The sequence below is a fragment of the Lagenorhynchus albirostris genome, chromosome 15 (assembly GCF_949774975.1).
Source record: "Lagenorhynchus albirostris chromosome 15, mLagAlb1.1, whole genome shotgun sequence".
Classification (NCBI taxonomy): Eukaryota; Metazoa; Chordata; class Mammalia; order Artiodactyla; family Delphinidae; genus Lagenorhynchus; species Lagenorhynchus albirostris.
The window spans coordinates 72,117,628-72,139,462 of NC_083109.1; the positions used below are offsets into that span (position 1 = coordinate 72,117,628).

At 55.9% G+C, this 21,835-nt stretch overlaps 2 protein-coding genes across 2 annotated transcripts; both read left to right on the plus strand.

Moving 5' to 3' along the window:
• The first annotated feature begins 183 nt into the window (after positions 1–183).
• Positions 184–5,169, plus strand: PRR14 (proline rich 14). Its single transcript, XM_060123214.1, is given in 13 exon segments — positions 184–258; positions 1,051–1,122; positions 1,247–1,415; positions 2,058–2,179; positions 2,252–2,441; positions 2,727–2,770; positions 2,973–3,082; positions 3,383–3,846; positions 3,848–3,972; positions 4,109–4,178; positions 4,261–4,352; positions 4,625–4,696; positions 4,787–5,169. Coding segments are annotated over 12 exon segments (1,761 nt in total). The 5' UTR covers positions 184–258; positions 1,051–1,099; the 3' UTR covers positions 5,067–5,169.
• Positions 5,170–6,654: 1,485 nt separating this feature from the next.
• Positions 6,655–19,076, plus strand: FBRS (fibrosin). Its single transcript, XM_060122861.1, is given in 18 exon segments — positions 6,655–8,195; positions 8,477–8,656; positions 9,396–9,431; positions 9,552–9,581; positions 10,649–10,697; positions 10,789–11,089; positions 12,456–12,757; positions 12,963–13,168; positions 13,284–13,328; positions 13,606–13,701; positions 13,938–14,024; positions 14,786–14,815; positions 15,196–15,267; positions 15,578–15,698; positions 15,804–15,884; positions 16,788–16,871; positions 16,997–17,204; positions 17,303–19,076. Coding segments are annotated over 18 exon segments (2,973 nt in total). The 5' UTR covers positions 6,655–7,739; the 3' UTR covers positions 17,892–19,076.
• Positions 19,077–21,835: the final 2,759 nt, after the last annotated feature.

Below are 21,835 nucleotides of genomic sequence, written 5' to 3' on the forward strand. Positions count from 1 at the left end.
GTTCATCTGGTTCAGCGTAATCTGCCCTCAATTATAATGGCGGCGCTGCCAAATTTGGCTTCTTGCCCCTAGGGATGATGGCCGCCAGGCGGCTTCACTTAGTTTCTCACCACCCCGGAAGACGGGGACCGGCGATTGGGCGGTGCCCCAAGGCTTCGAGAAGAAGGCCCTCGGCGGTTGGGCAGTGCTGGGTAAGGCTAGTTTTAAAGGAGCCGGAGGTGGGAGCCGTCGAAGACCCGGGATCCGCGGGAGGCGGCGGTGAGCGGCGCGTGGGGGAGGGCACCGAACGGCTGCAGAGAGGGCGGGAGGAGGGAGGGAAAGAAACTTTTGAACCATCTGGTCCCCGGCTGGGGAGAGAGCTGGGCGGGGATCAGGGGAGGGCGGAGGGAGGGGGTCTGTGGGCGGGACCTCCCGGGATTGGAGTGAAGGGGGGGTATCTGCTTGACAGTGGATCCCCAGGGATCCGGACTGAGTTCCTGATGCTCAAGCTCGGGCCGCCCCTGTCTGAGTGGAGCTTTGCGGAGCCGAAGCTCACAGGGAGAGGAGGATCCTCGCGCGGCGTCTGTTTGGAGGAACCGCGCTGTAGGATTCTTTCCGCGGGGGTCTAGTCTAGGGGATCTAGTGGGAGTGGGGAACCGTCGGCGTGTGGGAGTATTGCTTCGGAGTCCTCGGCCACTCGCTGGGGGTGGATGAGAATTGAAGAGGGTTCCGGCGGAAACTGAGCCTCCGAGGACTGGGATCCCAGCTGATCCCGGGGGAATCTCCGGGCGGAATCTGCAGGGACAAAGGCCCCAGGAGGCTCGGGCCGTGGGAGAACGGGGGCCGCAGCAATCCAGGTTTTCGCGGCCCAGACAGGGCGCGAGTGATCCGCTGGTCGCTGCGGCGGCAGCGGGAAGACACCCGTTCCTGGCAGCCAGGCGGGGGCGCCCTTACGCGCCCCAGGGCTCCGGCCCGTGAGCTACCGGGAGCCGCGGGCGGACCATGAAGGGCGGAGCCCCACGGGAGGGGCTGGCCTTCACTCCCGGCTCCCCCGCTCCCCCCCTACCCCAGGCTGGAGCCTGGGATCCCCCAGGGACTCCCCGGAGCCGCCGCTTCCCCCATGGACTTGCCCGGGGACTCCAGGTGAGAGCGCACCCCGCCCGCCTGTCTTGAGCCCGGGAAACGGGGAGCCTGGTGGCCGTACCGGGGAAACCACAGAGCCAACAACAGGCTCAGGCGACCGTCCTCTGCTTCTCTCATCCTCCAGCCCGCCTGGCCGGCAGGGTCTGTGCCGCCAGCCCCTGGCTCGAGCGTTATGGGGAGCCAGGAGCCCCAAACGGCCGAAGCTGCAGCCCCTCGGGGCCCCTTCGCCGTTGGAAAAAGCCTCTCGGCGGGTCCTGGCCGTGGTCCTGGAAGATGTCATGGCTGCCCACATGGTGAGCCCCTTGAACTGAGAGGCCCCCTTCTCCCTCAGGTCCCCTCAGTACCAAAGTCAAACTAGATCACTAGTGAGGATAACTGAGGTCCAAACACCTCACACTCACACTCGTCCATCAGGCAGCCTCCCTAATGCTAGATTTTTTTTTTTGTCTTTTGTTTTTCCTTGGCTCTCGCTCCAGCCTGGAATTGGGCAGTGTCTCCAGTGCCCATTCCCCACTACCAACTCTGTTGGGCTGAAACCACATCCCTACAACTCTTAAGTATGAGAAACCCTTCTGCTTTCTTCCCAGCCCAACTTCTAGGCAATCCTTGGGAAGCAGGCTGAGGACTTTGGCTCCATTGCACAGATTAGAAAAACTGAGGCCCCAAATAGGGCAGTGACTCACTCCAGGTCACCCTCTCCTTTTCATTTCTTCAAATAGCCTGGGTGACATTATCCAGCTCCCACACCAGCAGCTCAGGACACTGTCATATCTGGCCCTTAATTGAGGGCCATCACTGACCTCTTCTTTGGGGATCTTGAATGAATTCTAGCCACGATTTGTGTCATTTTTGTGGCATAGGGCACTGTTAGGCACAGGGAGGTCCTGTCCAGCCTCATTCCATCACCTTGCTCTTGACACTTCCTCCTCCCCTAGGTCCCCCTGGTGCCCCAAGAGGAGATCTCCACCCCACGGCACTGCAGCAACCGTCGGGATTCTGTCCACAGCCATCCACCTGCCTCACCACCCCGACAGGCCACGTGGTCCCCACAAGCCAGGTGAGCATGGCAGGATGGGGGGTAAGCTGGGAACACAGCTGAGCCCCACTGATATTCCTGGTCCCTCTCTAGGCCTCCCGACCCACTGCACTTATGCCGAGAGCCCTTGAGCCGTGTGCATCGGCCCCATTCCACACTGAGGCGGCGATCAAGGACAACACCTGGCCCAGAGGAGGGCCCTTCACAAAAGGTGGACCAGGCCCCCCAGCCCACTCTGGTGGTGATGCTAGAGGACATTGCCAGCTCCAGACCCCCAGCGGAGGTATGGAAACTTCAGGGAAAGATGTCAGGAGTTCAGCTGGGGGCAGGCATGCCAGTGGGCATAGAAGACAGGGGTAGGAGGGCTGAGTCTGGGGTGGATTTTGCTCAGAGCAAGGAGGACAGCGTTTTAGGGCGGAAGACACTGTCTGAGCAAAGACCTATATGAAAAAGTCTTTAGTGTGAACCCAGGCAGGAATCTGGAGACCGAGAGAGTCGGGATGTGGGAAGCTACGGAGACTACAGGGGGTTCCCTGCCTCCTCACAACCATCCCCTGTTTATATCCAGGGCTTTGCCGATGAGACTCCCAACTTCACCGTCCCAGCGAGAAGGTGAGAGGGCTGGGGAAGGGATTATCAAGATGTGCAGGCAAGAGCCATTATCCAGGCAGCCAGAGCTAGGGGCATCAGAATTTACATGTCCAGTCCTTCCTTGTAGCACTTTCAGAAGCCTTAAGGGACAGGGGATGTGCTGGCTCAGGTGGGATCTGAATCTGGAAGCTTCCTCAGCCTTTAACTTGCCCCTTCACCCCAGAACTGAGCCAAGGATGATGGTTCACCAGCCAAAGCCTCCACCCAGGGATGTGGAACCCTCATTCCAGCCATCTGCCCTGTCTGCAAACCCTCTGGAGAGCCCACCACCAGGTAAGGACTCAGATGGATGAGACTTGGGGTTCTGGAACATTCTAGCTGAGCTTAGAAGTGTGAGGTGACGAGTTGGGGATGGGGCTTAACCCCCTCCTGGGGCAGAGCTTGGTGTATGAAGATGGGGTATAAACTTCAGAGACCTGAAGCTTAACTTCTAAATTTAGGGCTTGGTATTTTAGGGATGGGCTTATTCCTCTGTGGGCAAAGATTAGTGTTTGGGGAGGGACTAAGGCTACTGAAGTGGGGCTTAGACACCTGCAGCTGAGGAATACCCACCTGACCCTCTCCTTTCCTCAGCCCCAGATCCTGTTCTGGAGCTCCCATCGACCCCACCGCCATCCAGCCTTTTACGCCCCCGCCTCAGTCCCTGGGGCTTGGCCCCCCTCTTCCATTCCGTCCGCTCCAAGCTGGAGAGCTTTGCTGACATCTTCCTCACACCCAACAAAGCCCCACGGCCCCCGCCCCCATCATCCCCCATGAAGTTGGAGTTGAAGATTGCCATCTCAGAGGCCGAGCAGTCTGGGGCTGCTGAGGGCACTGCATCTGTCAGTCCCCGGCCCCCTATCCGCCAATGGCGGGCCCAAGACCAGAATCCCCCAGGACCTCTCCCTAAGCCCTCTCTGGGCCGAAGCCACTCCTGCCCTGATCTGGGGCCCCCCGGCCCAGATACCTGCAGCTGGCCCCCTGCTCCACCCCACCCAAGCCGGCCACGGCCTCGGCGGCACACTGTGGGTGGTGGAGAGATGGCCCGAGCCCCGCCACCCCCCTCGGCCCTGTCTCCGGAAAGAGGTCTTCCCTCTTGGAGGAGTGGGAGGCTCTCCTCCCCTCGTCACATCTTGCTCGTCTACCACGTCCACTTCTTCCTTCTCTGAACCTGCAGGACCCAGGTAGTGCTCTTGATAAACCCTCCTTAAAGCTCTGGCCATAGTCTGGGCCCAGCCTCCTTCCCTAGTATCCAGTGGGCAGGAGATGGGGATGTTGCTGTGAATGCTGTTTGGCCCTGAGCTTTGACCTTCTCTGCAGGTTGAGCTCAACCAAGAGGAAGGAGCCAAGGGCCTCAGAAGACCAGGTGCTTTCAGACCCCAAGACCAAGGTAGAGGTACAGATGAAGGGGGAGGAGACAAGTGGGAGCCTGAGCCCATGCTGCACTTTTACACTCTGCCCCGTTTTTGCAGACCATGGGAAAGGTTTCTCGATTCAGAATACGCAGGACACCGGCCCGTTCTCAACCAAACCTTACACCAATGGGGCTGCCTCGACCAATCAGGTGAGAGGCTTCTTGTGCACGGAGCTGCCTTGGCCAAACAGGTGTAGGCTCAGATCCCCTGAGTGTGGCTTCATCTCCTCTCAGGGAGCACAGTCCAGCTTGGAGGAGTCAATTTGGTCTGGACATGGTTTATGCTTAGAACCATTTGTCTGCCTCAGGCAGCACTCCTGGCACGTCCTAGAAACTGAAATACAGACCAGGCCTTGACTATCCCTTCTCCAGGCCCACTGGCCCCAGGTTTCTCAGAGGCCTCTGCTCCTCTTTGCTCACAGGTTGAACAAGAAGGAGTTCAGCTTAGAAGAAATTTACACCAACAAGAATTACCAGTCACCCACAACCAGGAGGTGAGAAACTTTGAAGGCTTGGGGGTGACAGAGGGAAATCTGGAACCAGGGGGCGTGCTGGTAACCAGCACTCCTCCCTGCCTGGTCCAGGACCTTTGAGACCATCTTTGAGGAACCCCGGGAGCGCAACGGGACTCTGATTTTCACCAGCTCAAGGAAGCTCCGGCGAACTGTAGAGTTTCGGGACAGTAGTCTTCCTCGATCCCGGCGGCCATCTCGCGGGGCCCGGGCTGCAGCTGGCAGGACCCTTACTCCCAATCTGGCCCCCAGCCCAGATGTAGGACCCCTGCTGCAGCAGCGACTGCAGGAGCTGGATGCCTTGCTCCTGGAGGAGGAGGAAGGGGATCGAGAGCGGCCCCATCGGACTTAGAAGCTCCATCTGTTTGTCCATCCGTCCTGGAGGGAGGGGAAGTCTCTGAGACAGTTATATTTTTTTCTCTGTGTTTCTAGTAAAGTTTTCGATATGTTTCTGATTCTTTTGTATGTCTCTAGCTGAGTTTGAGATTAACTGGCAGTACTGGCTGATGTTTCTACTTTGGCACCCGAAACTGGGAAACGGGAGGGACCAGGGAAGATGATGAAGGTTGGATATAGGGAGGGGGTAGAGGAATGGTCATTGGAGATACCCTCTTGATTTGAGAATTTTCCTATGTGGAGGGATACTTCTGAGTATGCTCCAGAAGCTAATGTGACCCTGGTCAGGGTTCTCTCAGCTCACTTACATCAAGGAGGAGACCGAGGGAATTTCCTGGAAGTCCAGTGGTTAGGACTTCGTGCTTCCACTGCAGGGGGCACGGGTTTGATCCCTGGTCCCTGGTCGGGGGACTAATATCCCGCAAGCTGCGCAGCGCGGCAAAACACAGGAGACTGAAAGTCCCAGAGTGGACTAAGGCCTTGTTCAAGATGGTCCTGAGCTCCTCCTAACACGCAGGCCAGGAACCTGCTGCTGGATTCAAGAGCTAAGAGTAATCAGCTGTAATTAAGCACCTACAACAACCTGTCACAGGTAATTGACCTACACATAGCCCTGTGAGAATTATACTCATTTTATACATAAGAAAAGCAAGTTGACTCTCAGTGTAATGTCCACATTAAAAGGGTAACCCAGGCAACCAGAGGACACAAGCGGCACTGTACATCTTTCATAACTTAGAGGCAGAACAGGGCAGTGGTAAAGAGCACAGCCTGGAGCTAAGCTTCTTGAGTCCAAATCTTGGTTAGGAAACTAAATGTGCATCAATTCCCTTCTCCATCTGTAAAATGGGGCCGATAGCAGTACTTTTCTAAGACACTCCTCATTGTCAAATGAGTTAATATGTGAGGAGGTGCCCGGCACTGTTTTTTTCTTGTTAGCACGCGGAGACCACAGGCCAGCACTCTCCCACTGCACCGAGCGATAAATGGGATGCGGTTTCCTTCCCGCGCGGCTGGCGCTCTCAAAGCACGCCGCATGCTCTAGCCACCACGCACGGCAGGGGATCCCGCTGAGCTGCCAGCCGGATGGTGGTATCACCACGCGCGTGCGCGAGAAGCCAGGCTGCCTGTGGGCTAAGCCAAGCAGCGGAAAGGGAGATAAGCCGTTGCTGGCTGTCGACTGGGACCTTCCGCGACCGCGCGCCGCCCAGCGGCCAACCGTCCCCTAGGCCTCGCGCACTACATCCAGATCCTCGCCTTGACGCCGTCAGGAGACGGGCCAATGAACGAAGAGCAGGAAGAGGCGGGGTCATCTGGAGAACCGCCCCAAGCACCTACTTCTAACCAGTCGAGTCACAAGACTTGATGAAGGGCGGAGCTAATCTGACATACCCAATCCAAGATTTGAGGGCGGTTACATATTACTCACGCCCCCTAGTTTGACTCCGCCCTTCGCCTTGACGTACACTTCTCAACCTATCAACGACTAAGGCTGTAGAGGAGTGAGGGGGAAGGGGGCGGAGAGTGGGAGGAGGCCGAGAGAGGAAGGAGGCGTAGGCTGAGAAGGAAGAGGGAGGAGGGGCAGGGAAGTCCTGGCGGAGAAGAGGCCCAAGACTCCAAAGGAGACGACAGGAGGGTGAGCTGGAGTTCCCTCGCTGCCCAACAGCCGTTTCGGATCCCTTAAGACGCAAGTCAGACAGAGACGGAGGAAAGGAGGAAGAGACTTTTATGTCGGCAGACAGACAAGCTTTACCCGTCACCGTTGCCTCACATCCGGGGCTTTGGAGGGCTGGCCCCGCGGCCCCGCCCCCCCCCCTCGCGCCTTTCATGGCGACCGGAGGCGGAGGCTGGAAGAGCTGGGCCTGGAAGAGGCCCCTTTAAATCTCCTTAAAGGGGTGGCCACTGATCTCGGCGGACTACAACGCCAGCCTTTAAAGGGGAAGGCACCGAACCAGATGCTGACAAATTGAGAACTGTACTGTTGGGAGAAGTGGAGCTAGTGGGAATTCTCACCGCCACTTCTCCCCCACGCAAGAAGTCCTTTAAATTCAACTTAAAGGGGAAGTGGCCGCTTGTGGAGGACTAGAAACTAACTCCCGAGCCCTTAAAGGGGTGGCCTGGTGTTTGGAGAACCCTGGACTCTTTAAAGGGGTGGCCTCTTTTAGCCGGCGGACTTGAGGCACTTTTAAAGGGGAGGTCTGCGTTTCGGGGCGAGCTTTCGGCCCCTGGTAAAGGGGTGGCCCTTCCTCTTCCTCGGGGAGAGTTGTCTCGACCCCTGGCAGGGGGCGGCCACCGAACTAGGCCGGTCGGACACCGTTGGGTCGTCTTAAAGGGGCCAGGGGCTGGACAGCTTGAGGCCTTGCCTTAAAGGGACGACCGCCCCGTTTTCGCCGTCTCGGCCCCGCCGGCCCCACAGGGGGGGCTCTCAGGCTTGTCGCCCCGGGGGCGGCGCCGGCTCCCCGGGCCTTGGCCTTGGGGCAAGCTCGGGGCCAGCAGATCCTGCTTTAAAGGGGAAGCCGTGGCCCTCTCGTCCCTGTGCAGCCGCCAGCGCCGCGCCTGCGACCCCGGGCCTCCGGACAGGCCGTTTCGGGGCCCGCCGCCTCCGGATGCGGCGCTGAGGGCGGTCGCCATGGAGACGGCAGCGGCCGCGGCTCCGGGCCCGGGCTGGGCCGCTGAGGGGGAGCGGCGGCGGCGGCGCTGCTCGCGCCGAGACCGAGACCGGGAGCAGCGGCGCCGCCGAGGTCCCGGCGGCGACGCGCCCCGGGCCCTGTTGGCCGCCCCGCGCGGCTCCTCGTCGTCGTCGTCGCCGCCGCCGCCCGCCAGGCCCTGGTCGTCAGCTTCGTCTGGAGAGCGGCCCGGAGGCCCGAGACGGCGGCGGCCGCGTCCTAGGCCTCGGCCCCCGCGACCCCGAGCTCGGAAGCGGCCTGCTGGCTCGGGCAGCCGCGGGGAGGAAGAGGAGGAGGAGGAGGAGGGGGGCGCAGACGATGGGGAGGCTGAGGAGGAGCCTGAGGAGGAAGAAGAAGAAGAGGAGGACTTGATCGATGGCTTCGCCATCGCCAGCTTCGCCAGCCTCGAGGCCTTGCAGGTGGGGCCTGATGGGGCCGGGGACCTTTTCAGAGGGCCAGAGAGAAGAGTACGGTGCCTGGAGGGGGTGGAGTTGAGGGGGGAATGCTGGCACCCCAAACCAGAGCAACCGGCTCCTCTGGCCAGGCTGCTGCCCCACCCTGGGGTGGGAGGAGGTAGAGCTAGTCTCCAGGGACCAACCAGGTTACCTGGCCTGAGAGCCACTTTGGTAGCCTGGTCACCCCTAGAGAGGTCGGAGCTTTCCTTTCTCCATCTACTGTAGTTCCACCTTCTCCTCCACAGAAGGATGCGTCTCTTCAGCCCCCAGAGCGACTGGAGCATCGGCTGAAGCATTCTGGGAAGCGGAAGAGGGGGGGCTCCAGTGGGGCAACTGGGGAACCAGGGGACAGCTCTGATCGAGAGCCTGGCCGGCCCTCTGGGGATCGGGCCCGAAAATGGCCCAATAAGCGGAGAAGGAAAGAGGTGAGCTTGTCCCAAATCCCTGTCCTTTAAAACTCTTTGCAGAATGTTCTTCACGTAGATCCATTTTCCGTCAGCAGTGCTGCTAATGGTAAACAGTGACCCCAGTCTCTAAGGGCAAAGAGAAAGGCAGAGCAAATTTGAACTTCCACTGCCCCATCCAGGTCTGACAAAGACATGTCCGCAGTCAGACTTGCCTGCTTTTGGCGGACACTATGTCTGCTTCAAAACATATTGATAATTCAGAAATACAGCAAAGGGACTTAGTTGAATCATAAGTTAGATATGGTGTCTGCACACCTTTTCAAGTCGGTGTCAGTATAGCAGGAAAGAAGCAGCCTTTGAGCAATTACCTAGACGAAAACCTGAGAAGCAACAGAAGGCAGAGATCTGGGAGAGATGCTGCAGAAGCCCACATGAGGAAGCCACTCATTCTGTCTGGGGGATGGGAGGAGGGTTGTGGTTAGGGAAAGCCCCCTGGGATGTCTTAGTCAGGCCTTGAAGGATAGTCATAAGTTTGCTAAGAAGAGAAACAGGGCTAAGTTGTTTTGGGCGAAAACACAGAGATGTGAGAATCTGGTATATTTGAAAAATTGCCAGAGCATTGAGAACAAGGGTGGGCAGTAAAAAGGGATTGAGAATAGGTCATGAGGGGCCTTGAGTGCCTTGCCGGGCAGTTTAGACTTTATCCAAAGGCCTCGCCAGTCAGCCTCCCTTACCTCTGGACTCTGGTCTTTCTCAGGCCTCCTCCCGTCATTCTCCGGAAGCTGGATACATAGTAAGTGCTCTCCACCTGTACCAGCCCCTCCCCTTTCGCTCCCTGTCTGAAATTCCCCTCTCAACCTTTGCCCCCACTCCTCTTCCCTCTTGTGACACCTCTGTCTTTCCTTCTCCCCAGTGTGACGCGGAAAGCGATCTGGACGAGAGGGTGAGTGGGGCTAGAACTTCTTGGGTGGGCAGTATTACAGCTCGTAAAATGAACTGCAGCTTAAAAGTTTCCTTGTGCAGCAGACAGAGTCTCCCCTTAAGTGGGGAACGTGTGTTAGGTTGAGCCAGAATTAGATTTTTAGGGAGGAAGTATGGGGCAGGGGATTGAGAAAGTAAGTGACAAATTATATTTGGTAACTAGAGCCAGTTGACCAAAGAATCAAAGGCCCATGCCTTGCTCTGCCATCCTTTCCAAAGCCCTTGGAGATACCAGTGGTTCTCCACGGAAACCTGGAGTGGCTGTGGAATCCAGTTGGTCCTTCCTGCTAGCCATTAGTCTGTTCCTGTAGATTAGAGTCTGAGCTGAGACGATGGTCATGGCAGTGAGAACACTAAACCATTGTAGTCAGTTTAAGAATATATCCTGTAAAGGAATATTTCATTTTATCCTTAGGGCTGATGTGCTAATTTTGAAACAGTGTGTTCTAACGGTTGGTGCTGTACTCCTGTAACTAACTAAATTTGTACTCCCTGATGTGTGTCTTGCTGTAGTTTAAAAAGTTGGCTGGACAGGAACTGTGGTGAAACAAATAGTACTTGTCTATCCAAACGGGGCAGCCACTATTGGGAGAATAGCGGCCCATTCTCAAGAGAACCTGCAAGTCTGAGTTTTTAATGAGGAATCTCCAGATTTCTAAATATAAGCAATTAGTTTAAGAATTTTGCTAACGTTTATGGACCAAATAAATCTATAAGCCAGGTAGGCATCTGAGCCAGCAGTTAGTGATATCTGACATTTTTGATTTGCTTGTTTCTCTGCTACTTCCATGCTGCCTCAGTTCAGTCCTCCCAGCCTATCAGATTCTCAGGCTCAGTTGCTCTACCCTTTTCCCCAAGCATAGGGCCCCCTAGAGCCCACAATCTTTGGTGGATTTCAGCTAAGTTGATGGAATAGACTTGTCACCACTACCAGTTCCTAGCAGACTCCAGAGGCTGTTGGCCTTCCTGAGTGAGGGCCCGACCTGACCAGAACCTGACCCTGTCCCTGTCCCTGTCCTTCTTCCCCAGGTCTCCGATGATGACCTTGACCCGTCCTTTACTGTCTCAACCAGCAAAGGTTGGTCCCAAGGGCTGGGGTTGGAGACAAGGGAGGGAAATTGGGTGAGCGTGGACCTCAACTGAATATATCTGCTGTCCTGCCTTCACAGCCTCGGGCCCCCATGGCGCCTTCAATGGGAACTGTGAAGCAAAACTCTCCGTAGTCCCTAAAGTGTCGGGCCTGGAGCGGAGCCAGGAACAGCCCCCAGGGCCCGACCCGCTGCTAGTGCCTTTCCCCCCGAAGGAACCACCGCCTCCACCGGCCCCTCGGCCTCCTATCTCACCCCCTGCACCCTTGCCAGCCGCCCCCAGTCTGCCACCCCCACCCCAGCCCCAGCTGCAGCTTCGGGTCTCGCCTTTCGGCCTCCGCACTTCCCCCTATGGCAGCAGCCTGGACCTCAGCACTGGCAGGTGAGTGGTCCAGGGGTTTGGCCTGGTCTGGAAAGGCCTGGTCATTTTGGTGTCAGCCCCTGCATTCTGTGGCTGGGATATGGGATGGTACCTGTGGGATATGACTTGAAAAGGGATTCGGAGGCTAAAAAGTTTGAGAGATGCTGAAGAGATTACTGAAGAGATTACTACAGGACTTATCAGAACCCTTATATATTCACATAGAGGGGAATCCAGTTTGTGTCGTTTCCCAATCTTATTTGCTGGTGAGACATTTTCGCAAGGCACATCTGCTAGGTATAGTGTTCTTTGGAACATACTTTGGGAAATGCTGACATCATGATTAAGAGTGCTGGCTTTGGTGTCAGTCAGACCTGGATTCAAATTCTTGTTCTGCCACTTAATGGCTGTGTGATTTTCGACAAGTCACTTAACCTCTCTGAGCCTTGATTTCTTCTTTCTGTAAAGTGAAATAATAGTACCTTCATTGTAAAGCTGTTGTGAGGATTAATTACGAATTAATGCAGTGTTTCCCAAAGTGTGTACGCTCTTTGTTAGTGGTATGTAAGTGCATTTTAGATGTTATGCGAGTAAAATTTTTTCAGCTCTGATGTGCTTTAAAAAAATATGAATAGTTCCTCAATCCCTTAATTTCACGTGTTACTGCTTGGTGAGGCTAAGTAAAAACAAACTGAGTTAAGTTAAAGAAGTAAGCGGTACAGGGGGTTCCATGGATGCGGCAGCAATTGGGAAGGTGATGTGGAATGTTGGAGACTTGGATTAGCATATAAAGCAGGTGACAGCACTTGGCCTACAGTAAGTGCTCACTAAAGGGTAAGAATCACTAACACTGTTATTATCATCGATGCTGTCTTTGTTATTATTGTTATCATCATTATCATTCTCTTATTATTGGGAAAACTAAGGCTCAGAGAGGGGCAGTGACTTGCTCAAGGTCACCCAGGGTGTTAATGGCAAGATGGGCCTAGAATTCAGGTCTCCTGACTCCTAGGCCAGGCCAGGGCGGTGCTGCTTCCACTGTCTTAGGGTGGGAACCCAGGTGGCCTGTCGTAATTAAGCGTCAAAGTGAACGATATGTTTTGTGCTGTGGTCGAGTCAGAAAAGGGAAAGTCACGTGGCCAGAGGCGTCAGAGGCAGCTGTGTGGAAAAAGAGACCTAGAGAAGGAGAGAGGGGGCTGTTGGGTGTGGGAGGTACCTCAGTCTGAGGCTGGGTTCTCCGGGTCGGCGGGTGGGGGTCCTGGGGGCCAGGTTCTACCACCTTCCATGTTGGAGAACCAGGGTCAAGGTATCGCCCAGGCTTCTGACCCCCTCCCGTCAGAGCTGGCACCTCCCAACCCCTCACTCATCTCCCCACTTCTCTCCCCAGCTCTTCACGGCCGCCCCCCAAGGCCCCGGCCCCTCCCGTGGCTCAGCCTCCCCCCTCATCATCCTCTTCGTCCTCTTCCTCCTCATCTGCCTCCTCCTCGTCCGCGCAGCTCACCCACCGGCCCCCGACGCCCTCACTGCCCCTGCCTTTGTCCACCCACAGCTTCCCCCCACCCGGGCTGCGGCCCGCACCCCCACCCCCCCACCCCTCCTTATTCTCCCCTGGCCCCGCCCTGCCCCCGCCCCCTCCCCTGCTGCAGGTGCCAGGGCACCCTGGGGCCTCAGCCGCTAACGCCCTTTCTGGTGAGTTTGGGGTCCTGGCCGGGGGGTGGGGGGCCATGGCCCCGGGCTTGGGCCCAGTTGGCTTCGGGGCATCTGGACCTTAGCAAGCAGCAGGGCGTGAGGAGGGAGCGGCCCAAAGCCAGAAGGGAAGGCCAGTCACCCGGGCCCAAGGAGGCTGACACGGTGGCTACAGATGTTAAAGCCTTCTCCCCCTCCCCTCCCACAGAGCAGGACCTGATCGGCCAGGACCTGAACTCTCGCTACCTGAATGCCCAGGGTGGCCCCGAGGTGGTGGGGGCAGGGGGCTCTGCCCGGCCCCTGGCCTTCCAGTTCCACCAGCACAACCACCAGCACCAGCACACCCACCAGCACACCCACCAGCACTTCACCCCTTACCCCCCGGGCCTGCTGCCACCCCACGGCCCCCACATGGTGAGCTCCTCATTGGGCCGGTGATGAGGCTCAGAGACCTGGGGGGAGGGTATGGCTTCCAGGGGAAGGCCCTGGGTTCCTGGCTGGCAGCTTACTCTTCCCTTCTCTTCCCTAGTTTGAGAAATATCCAGGAAAGATGGAAGGCCTTTTCCGGCATAATGTGAGTGTGTGAGAGTGTGTGTGAGTGTGTGTGGGTGTGTGGGTGTGTGGGTGGGTGTGTGGTGTGGGTGTGTGGTGTGTGTGGTGTGTGGGCATGGATGCATCAATGCGTGCGGCCCTAATTGTTGGGGTCCAGTCTTCAGCTTCAAAAGCAAGAGCCTTGAGCCTGGGAGAGCTCCCTGGGGGGGATTTAGGGTGGAGGCCAGAGGACTGATGGGCAGACCGCAGATGGGCTGCACCTCCACCCCCAGCTTGGACTAGGCCACTTCTCTCCACAGCCGTACACGGCCTTCCCTCCCGCAGTGCCCGGCCTACCTCCGGGCCTCCCGCCGGCTGTCTCCTTTGGCTCCCTGCAGGGGGCCTTCCAGCCCAAGGTGAGCTCCCAATCCAGACGACACCACCACCTCCCACCCCTTACAAACCCGGATATCCCTGGATCCATTTACCTTCCCATTCCCCAAAACCATGCCCATCCTCCTGCCCTCCCCTTGTGGACCCAGGTTTCTCCAAAGCCATGCTCCCTCCCTGTCCCAGCCCCCAGCTTGGTTTTAGATCCCTCTTATGCCTGGTGTCAGCTCTCCTGACTGATCCCTCCACTCCCCTTTCCCAGAGCACGAACCCCGAGCTGCCACCACGACTGGGGCCAGTGCCGAGCGGGCTTCCCAAAAGGGGACACAGGTGAGGGGGGCCAAGGCAGGTCCTCGGGCAGCTGGAAGATCTGTTGAGGGAGAGCAGGGTTGACTTGAGAGTGAACCACTGATTCCTCCCTTTAATATATGGTCAGGGGTGTCTCTGAGGACCTGAGAAGAGGGAATTTCTATAAATGAAGGATTTCTTAGGCATGAGGGATAGGAATTTCATGAAGTCGCCCCAGAAATAAGATTCCTAGGATGGTGGTTTTTGTAGGGGTTTTCAAATTTTTTAAGTCACAGCACTCATTTTTTCAAATGACATCATACCAGGAAGTTCTGTCCATAAAACAATGAAAAGATAAGCTGCTTCTTTGTGAAGTGACGTGGGGAGCAGCCTTAAAGCCCAGGGCTTTGGGAACATCTTGAAAAGCACAGGATCTGTTTCCTAAAGGAGAGACTAGACCAGAGGTTTTCCAGCTTCTTTTAACAATAGTAAAGGCTTTTTTCTAAAGAAATCTTAAGCAGATCTTCATTATATAAAGCTGTTTATCAGATAGCTACTCTTCTTCTCTGAGAAACCTGTCCTGCCTGCCCACTAACCCACTCCACAGCCTTCCAAGCAGGGCACCTCCTTGGAGCCAGGTTCAGTAACTTGGTGCTGGAGGGGAGGTGCCTGGAGTGGGAGAGATGGGGAAAGGAAAGGTTTGAGGGAGCCGCACACGGTCTCAGGGAGGTGTTTGGGGGGGCATTGGGGACTGTGGAGATGAGGTGCCCAGGTCAGTAAACAGGTCTGAACTGCTGCCAATCTCTGCTTTGCTATTCCCAGATCCCTGACCATTTCCGGCCACCTTTGAGGGTGAGTTTGGTGAGGACCTCAGGCTGCATGAGGCTGGGGGCTGGCGTCAGGGTGTTTGTGTGAGGGGAGGGTCTTGCTTGGGAATAAGCAAGAAGCCCAAGACGTGGAGGCAGCCAGATGTGGAACAGCAGGAAACGAAAGGCTTGCAAACCGCAGACCTGGGTTCAGACACAGCTGGCCGTGGGACCTTGGGCAAGACAGTTTATCTCTCTGAGCCTCAGTTTCCTAGGCTGTGAAATGAACCTAGTCATCCCTCAGGTGTAGGGGTGATGAGTGGGGACGTTGTGTGGCAAGGCTGGGCCCAGGGCCAGGTCTGGAGTGGGTGATGAGTGAACATTCTTTCCTTCCCTTTCCCTTTGGTCATCCTTCTGGGGCGGCAGAAACCAGGGAAGTGGTGTGCCATGCACGTGCGCGTGGCTTACATGATCCTGAGACACCAGGAAAAGATGAAGGTACTGGGGCCGGAGGGCTGGGGAGAGTGGGCCTGCCTGAGCTCTGGGCGTCTACCTTCAGCAGAGCTTGGCAGAATCTTGGCCAGAAATGTTCCCTCCTGTCCCTGGTCACTGCCTGAGCAAGTCCACAGTTAGCACTAGGTTCTCTTGCTAACTGGGGGGTGGTCAGAGAAGGCTCTGAGAGAGGCAGAGGCCCACCCAAGCCCTGTCTTGGCGCCAGGCAGCCCTCGGAGGGGGCCTCGGGGTGGAAGAGCAAGAGCGGGACCACACCTGGCTCCTCACTCACTGCCCCTCTCCCTGTCCCACGCAGGGCGACTCCCACAAGCTTGACTTTCGGAACGACCTCCTGCCCTGCCTTCCGGGGCCCTATGGGGCCCTGCCCCCTGGGCAGGAGCTCTCCCACCCGGCCGCCTCCCTCTTCACTGCGACTGGTGAGTCTGGCCAGCCCTCTCTGGGCCTGAGGTTGCCCACCTGTAGCCCGAGGCCCACCTTGCGTCCACTCAGCCTCATCAGAATCTCCCGCCTCTCCGCCCCAGGTGCCGTCCACGCTGCAGCCAACCCTTTCACGGCAGCTCCCGGGGCCCACGGACCCTTTCTGAGCCCCAGCACCCACATTGGTAAGAGCCAAAGGCATGTTGGGCAACCTAAGCCTTGTCCCTGAGTTCCAGGAGGTGTTAAGCCGGGGATAGAAGTTAGACCTGAGAGGCAGCTGGAATGGAGGGTAGACCTGGTTCCACTTGCTTTGTGACCTTGGGCAGGTTACTCTACCCCCTCTGAGCCTTGATCTCATCCTCTGTAAAATGGTATAGGGAAGGGCAGAGTAATCGCCAATCCCTGACAGCTCAGTCACTGTCTCTGAAACTAGCCAGTGGTAGTGGGGAGTGTGCCACCTGGGAGAGTGGGGTGGAGGAAGGCTGTGCAGGCCCAGCGGAGAGCATGGTCACTGGCTCCCAGTGATCTTGGCAGGCTTCTTGGGGAGATTTATCCTGGGTTTGGATGGACGAGGAGGAGTTGAGCCGGCTGGCCTAGGAAAAGGTGTTCCTAGAAGAGGAAATTGTGAGGTTCCCGCAGCTTGCTAGTTACATGTTCTGACTGGCTATGTGACATATATACGAAGTTAGGGTCAGGTTGGGAGCAGCCCTGCATGCAGGTGGGAGGAAGCTAGCTGAGGCCTTCAGGCGAGTGGCTTGCTGTAGAGCTGGTCTGGGTGGCTGGTGTCGGGGGCTGTGGGGTAAGAGCCTGACCTCTGGAGTCAGAGGCCCTGGATTGGGGGTTCCACTCACTGGTAGGATGACCATTGATTGGCAAGTTACTTCACCTCTCTGAGCCTGTTTAATCATCTTTAAGTGGGAATGCTCCCATCTGCCTCATGGAGCTTGTGAGGTTAAACAACACGTTGCACCTTAAAGCTCAGTGGTTTTCTGGGGCCTGCTTGGTGATCAGCCTCTTCCCTGCCAGTCCTTGATGCCTGCTCAGAGCCGGCCGCCCAATGCTCTGACCATCCCCCTTTTCTCCTACAGATCCCTTTGGGCGTCCCACAAGCTTCGCCTCCTTGGCTGCCCTCTCCAACGGGGCCTTTGGAGGCCTGGGCAGCCCCACATTCAGTGAGTGCTGGGCGGGGTGGGGTGGGGGCAGTGGGCTCCTGTGCTCAGGCAGGGGACTGGGAGGATGCCTGAGTGGGACCTCCCACTCCTGGCTCCCATCACTTTCTACTTTGTCTTCTGTCTAGACTCCGGCGCCGTCTTTGCCCAGAAAGAAAGCCCAGGGGCCCCACCAGCCTTCGCCTCCCCGCCAGACCCATGGGGCCGCCTGCACCGCAGTCCTCTGGCCTTTCCTGCCTGGGTCCGGCCCCCTGAGGCCGCCCGGACACCAGGCTCAGACAAGGAGCGGCCTGTGGAGCGGAGGGAGCCCTCTCTCACTAAGGAGGAGAAAGACAGGTGTGCTTCCCCGCCAGCCCCCACCTGCCCTGCCCTCCTCCCTCCCTTACCTCAGTCCAACCTCCGGAGTACCTTCATCCTCTCCTCCCTGCCCCCAGGGACCTCCCCTTCTCACGGCCCCAGCTCCGAGTTTCTCCTGCTACTCCCAAGGCGCGGGCTGGCGAGGAAGGGGCCAGGCCAGCCAAGGAATCGGTGCGGGTAAAGGAAGAGCGGAAGGAGGAGGCTGCTGCTGCCGCCGCCGCCGCCGCCGCCGCCGCTGCTGCCGCCGCCGCCGCCGCCGCCGCCACCACCACCGGGCCTCAAGGCCTTCACCTGCTGTTTGAGAGGCCCCGGCCACCCCCCTTTCTGGGCCCTAGTCCTCCAGAGCGCTGTGCTGGCTTCCTGGAGCCAGCCTGGTTGGCAGGGCCCCCTCGCCTCTCTAGGCCACCCCGCTTCTATGAGGCGGGTGAGGAGCTGACTGGCCCAGGGGCTGTGGCTGCTGCCCGCCTCTACGGTCTAGAGCCTGCCCATCCCCTGCTATACAGCCGCTTGGCTCCACCGCCGCCACCAGCTGCGGCCCCGGGAACCCCTCACCTTCTCAGCAAGACCCCGCCAGGAGCCCTTTTGGGGGCACCACCTCCGCTTGTGCCCGCCCCTCGGCCTAGTTCCCCACCTCGGGCCCCTGGCCCAGCCCGGGCTGACAGGTGAGGGAAGGGGAGGGGCAGGGGCATAGCTCCATCCCCCTTTTCTTTTGACAAGGTCCTAGAGCTGAGGTTTCAAGCCGGGGCTGGAGGGCAGAGGTCATGACCTCACCAGCCACCTCTGAGGTTGTGGAATCTGGGAGCAGTAAGCCCCAAACCCCACTGGATCAAGCATCAGTTGGATCTTGGGGTCACTGGGAGGGCAGAGGTCACAAGCCTTTAGAGAGGTGTGTGTGTACATGAGAGTGGGGGTCATTTCAGAGGTCATAGCTCGTGATCTCCTGAGGTGCACCATCGTCCCTTCTGAGGGCCCCTAGGCCCTTGGCCTGCCTCCCCAAGGGCTCACTAAGCCAGAGGCCAAAGTGCCCCCCTCCTCTTCACCTACCACCCAAGTCCTCATGCCCTCTCAGGGCTGGGGGAGGAGGGGCTAAAGGAAGGGGGGTTCCATGTACATATTTATCTCCTCTTCCACATAGCCCCCCAGACCTTTTGTACATTTTTACAGGGGTGCCCCTCCCAATAATCCCCCTTCCTGGTTAATTAAATCCTAAGACTGGTGCTGTGTTCCTAGCCTCTGGCCTCTCTGTGGGGGGAGGGGGGATTGCAGTGGGGAGAGCTGGGAGGGAACAGGCAGGAACCCAGGGCTTATCCCTGGAAATCTGGGGCCCAGCAGGAGGTGGACCAACAGGAAAAGGGACCTGGGTGCCTAGGCTAGAGAGAAGGGCAAGTGCTTCCTGCTTGGCTGTCAGCCCAGGTTCCCCCCACCTGTTCCTGTTACCTCTGTGTGCCCCCATCCCCAAAGGCGCAACCTCTAAGCTTCAGACTCCACCTTAGTGGCTTGGTCCCCCCCACTCTATTTCCAAGTGCCCCCAGGATTCCTGGGCCTTGCTCTCCAGAACCCTGTTCCCCAGAACCCTGCCGCAGGCTCCTTAAGGGGGGCCAGAGAAGGTCACCATGTACCACACACCAAAGAAGGGGGTTGGCCCGGGGGTGGGCAACACAGGCAGCTTCTTCAGCAGCCTCTTGGCAGCAGCCCCAGCCTTCCCAAAGCAGCAGGTGCCCCCAGGCTGGGGCCCAACCTAGAAGGCAGGGGTTGGTTTAACAAAAACATAACATTGACTTTTTTCCCCAGTGGGACTTATTCTGTAACATGACTTGCGGATATTTATATAAAAATGAGTGTTACAATGAGGCCCCTTGGCTCCTCTTTGTGTGTGGGTCACCTGGGGGGGATTGGGCTGGGTCCTGGGGTTGGGGAGGGATGAGGACAATATTGTCCATGTCCTGATGAAGGTTTTCCCCTCCTTCCCACCTGGGCAATTTGTTCTACTTCTGGATGGATGGATTGGAGTGTTGGGCACTGAAGTTTTTCACATTTTTCTACAGTCCAGGAGTACATATTCCAGTTGACCCTTGAACACGGGTTTGAACTGCACAGGTCCACTTATACGTGGTTTTATTCCCAATAAATACTTCATACAGTACCACATGATCAATGGTTGGTTGAATCTGTGGATGTGGGACCACAGATATGGAGAGCCAACTATGGGACTTGAGCATCTGAGGATTTTGGTATCCATGGCAGGTCCTGGAATCAATACCCCAGGGTCAACTGTGTGCAAGATTCAAGCAATAGGGCTTCCCTGGTGGCGCAGTGGTTGAGAATCTGCCTGCCAATGCAGGGGACACGGGTTCGAACCCTGGTCTGGGAAGATCCCACATGCCGCGGAGCAACTGGGTCCGTGAGCCACAGCTACTGAGCCTGTGCGTCTGGAGCCTGTGCTCCGCAACGAGAGAGGCCGCAATAGTGAGAGGCCCGCGCACTGTGATGAAGAGTGGCTCTCGCTTGCCGCAACTAGAGAAAGCCCTTGCACAGAAACGAAGACCCAACACAGCCAAAAATAAATTAATTAATTTAAAAAATGCTTTATAAAAAAGAAAGATTCAACCAATAAAGACAGCAAAACTAGATCTCCCGTTCACGTGTCAACATACCCCAGCCCTGCACCCTTCCCAAGGTAACCACTGTCAGTCATTTGGTATTTGTGTTTACCTGCACATATATATGAACATGGATAGTAGTTAATGTTAGAAAAGATAAAAGATCTATAATTTTTAAAAAATCAGTATTGGTTTTTCTTTTATACATGGTCATTATAAAACAGTTCAAATACACAGAAATACATGAGAAAGTGCCTCATGATCCCATTCCTCAGAGATGCCACTGTTAACTGTTGGGCATATTTTTCCAGTTATTTTACTAACTGTATGCTCAAAATGTAATGAAAAAAATGGGATCCTGTGAAATGTACTATTTTACAACTGTCTTTTTACACTTAACATCATTCTTTGATGTAATCATAAAAACCAAGTGACGATTAAACTGAGCTAGAGAAGCTGGCTCCCACCCGAGCCACCCAGAATTGACTTGTTCCGAGTATACCCATCACCTTAGGAAAGATGCATCCAACACTCTCTGCTACCACCACACACGCCCAAGACTTCTAGGGAGGACTCAGGTCTACCTTGCTCCAACAAGTCAGAAACGGGTTGACCAGGAGAAACTTGGCTTGCAGACAATATTTCACCTGGCAGTCCTTGTTTTCAGCTTCTCTTGAAAAATCCAAAGATCTGTTAACATTGTACCTGTTCTCCCTATGACTGTCACTTGAGATGGGGCGTATTCTCTCCAGATTGTCACTGTCCTTTCCACTCTATTGTCTAGGAATGGGGCATTGGCATGATTCAGGGCACTTCCCTGGTCCCTGTAAGCATTTGGGTATGGAATTCTCAGTGAAATATTTTCTAGATACATATATCCAACCTCTCCTAGATCTCTCCCGCAAGTACCTCAGATCTCTGATGCTGCACACCACCCCACCCCTACTCCATTTCCACCTCTGAGAGTTTCACCAGCACCAAAGTCAGAAACCTCCCTCTGTCTGATTCCCTGTCTGCACTGCCTCTTATTCTTTCAACTGCTGTTCGCTTCATCTATCATGCCAGGCGCTGAACTAGTGACTGGGGATACAGAGGTAAACAAAACAAAAGTCCAGCTTTCCTGGAGCTTACATGCTACTGTGAGAGAGGAGCAATAAACTCATATGAGAAGAAAGAGTGAAGGGAAAGAATCCCAAGTGCTACACCTTGTTAGGGCCTATCCTCAATAACCATTGTCTTCCATTGACCCATCTCTGGTTCTGACCCTAACTTATGCAGCTCCTTAGGCAGAGGTAAAAGGACAGTCCAGAAACGACTGTCAACATTGGGGAAATACAAAACAAAACCCAAATCATTCACCATCAGGCTGCTATTTGGAAATGTGTTTCTTTGTTCTGAATGAGCTCAGCAGAGTAGCTGTGTAATCTTAAGCAGTGTGCTCATTTCTGTGCCATGGTTTCCTTATTTGCAAAATGGAGGGTTTTAAAAACAAATTTACTGATATATAATTCACATACCGTACAATTCAACCTGTCTTTTATGACTGGCTTCTTTCACTTAGCATTATGGTCTCAAGGTTCATCCCTGTCGTAGCTTGCATCAGTACTTCTTTCCGTTTTATTGCCAAGTAACATTCTCCATTTTGTGGATATGCCACATTGTGTTTATCCATTCTTCAGTTGATGAACATTTGGGTTGTTTCTTTTGACTATTACGAATAATGCGGCTGTGAATATCTGTGTGCAAGTTTTTGTATGAATGCATGTTTTCAATTTTCTTAGGTATATACTTTGGAGTGGAATTGCTGGGTCATATGGTGGCTCTACATTTAGTATTTTGGGGAACGGCCAAACTAGTTTCCAAAGTGGCTGAACTATTTTACATTCCCACCAACAATATATGAACCTGGAGTTTTAATGGTTTCTTCTACCATTACTGCATGAATTTGCTACGTTAGTAAGCATAAAGTTCTTAGAACTGTGTCTGGCACAGGGTACATGCTCCAAGAAC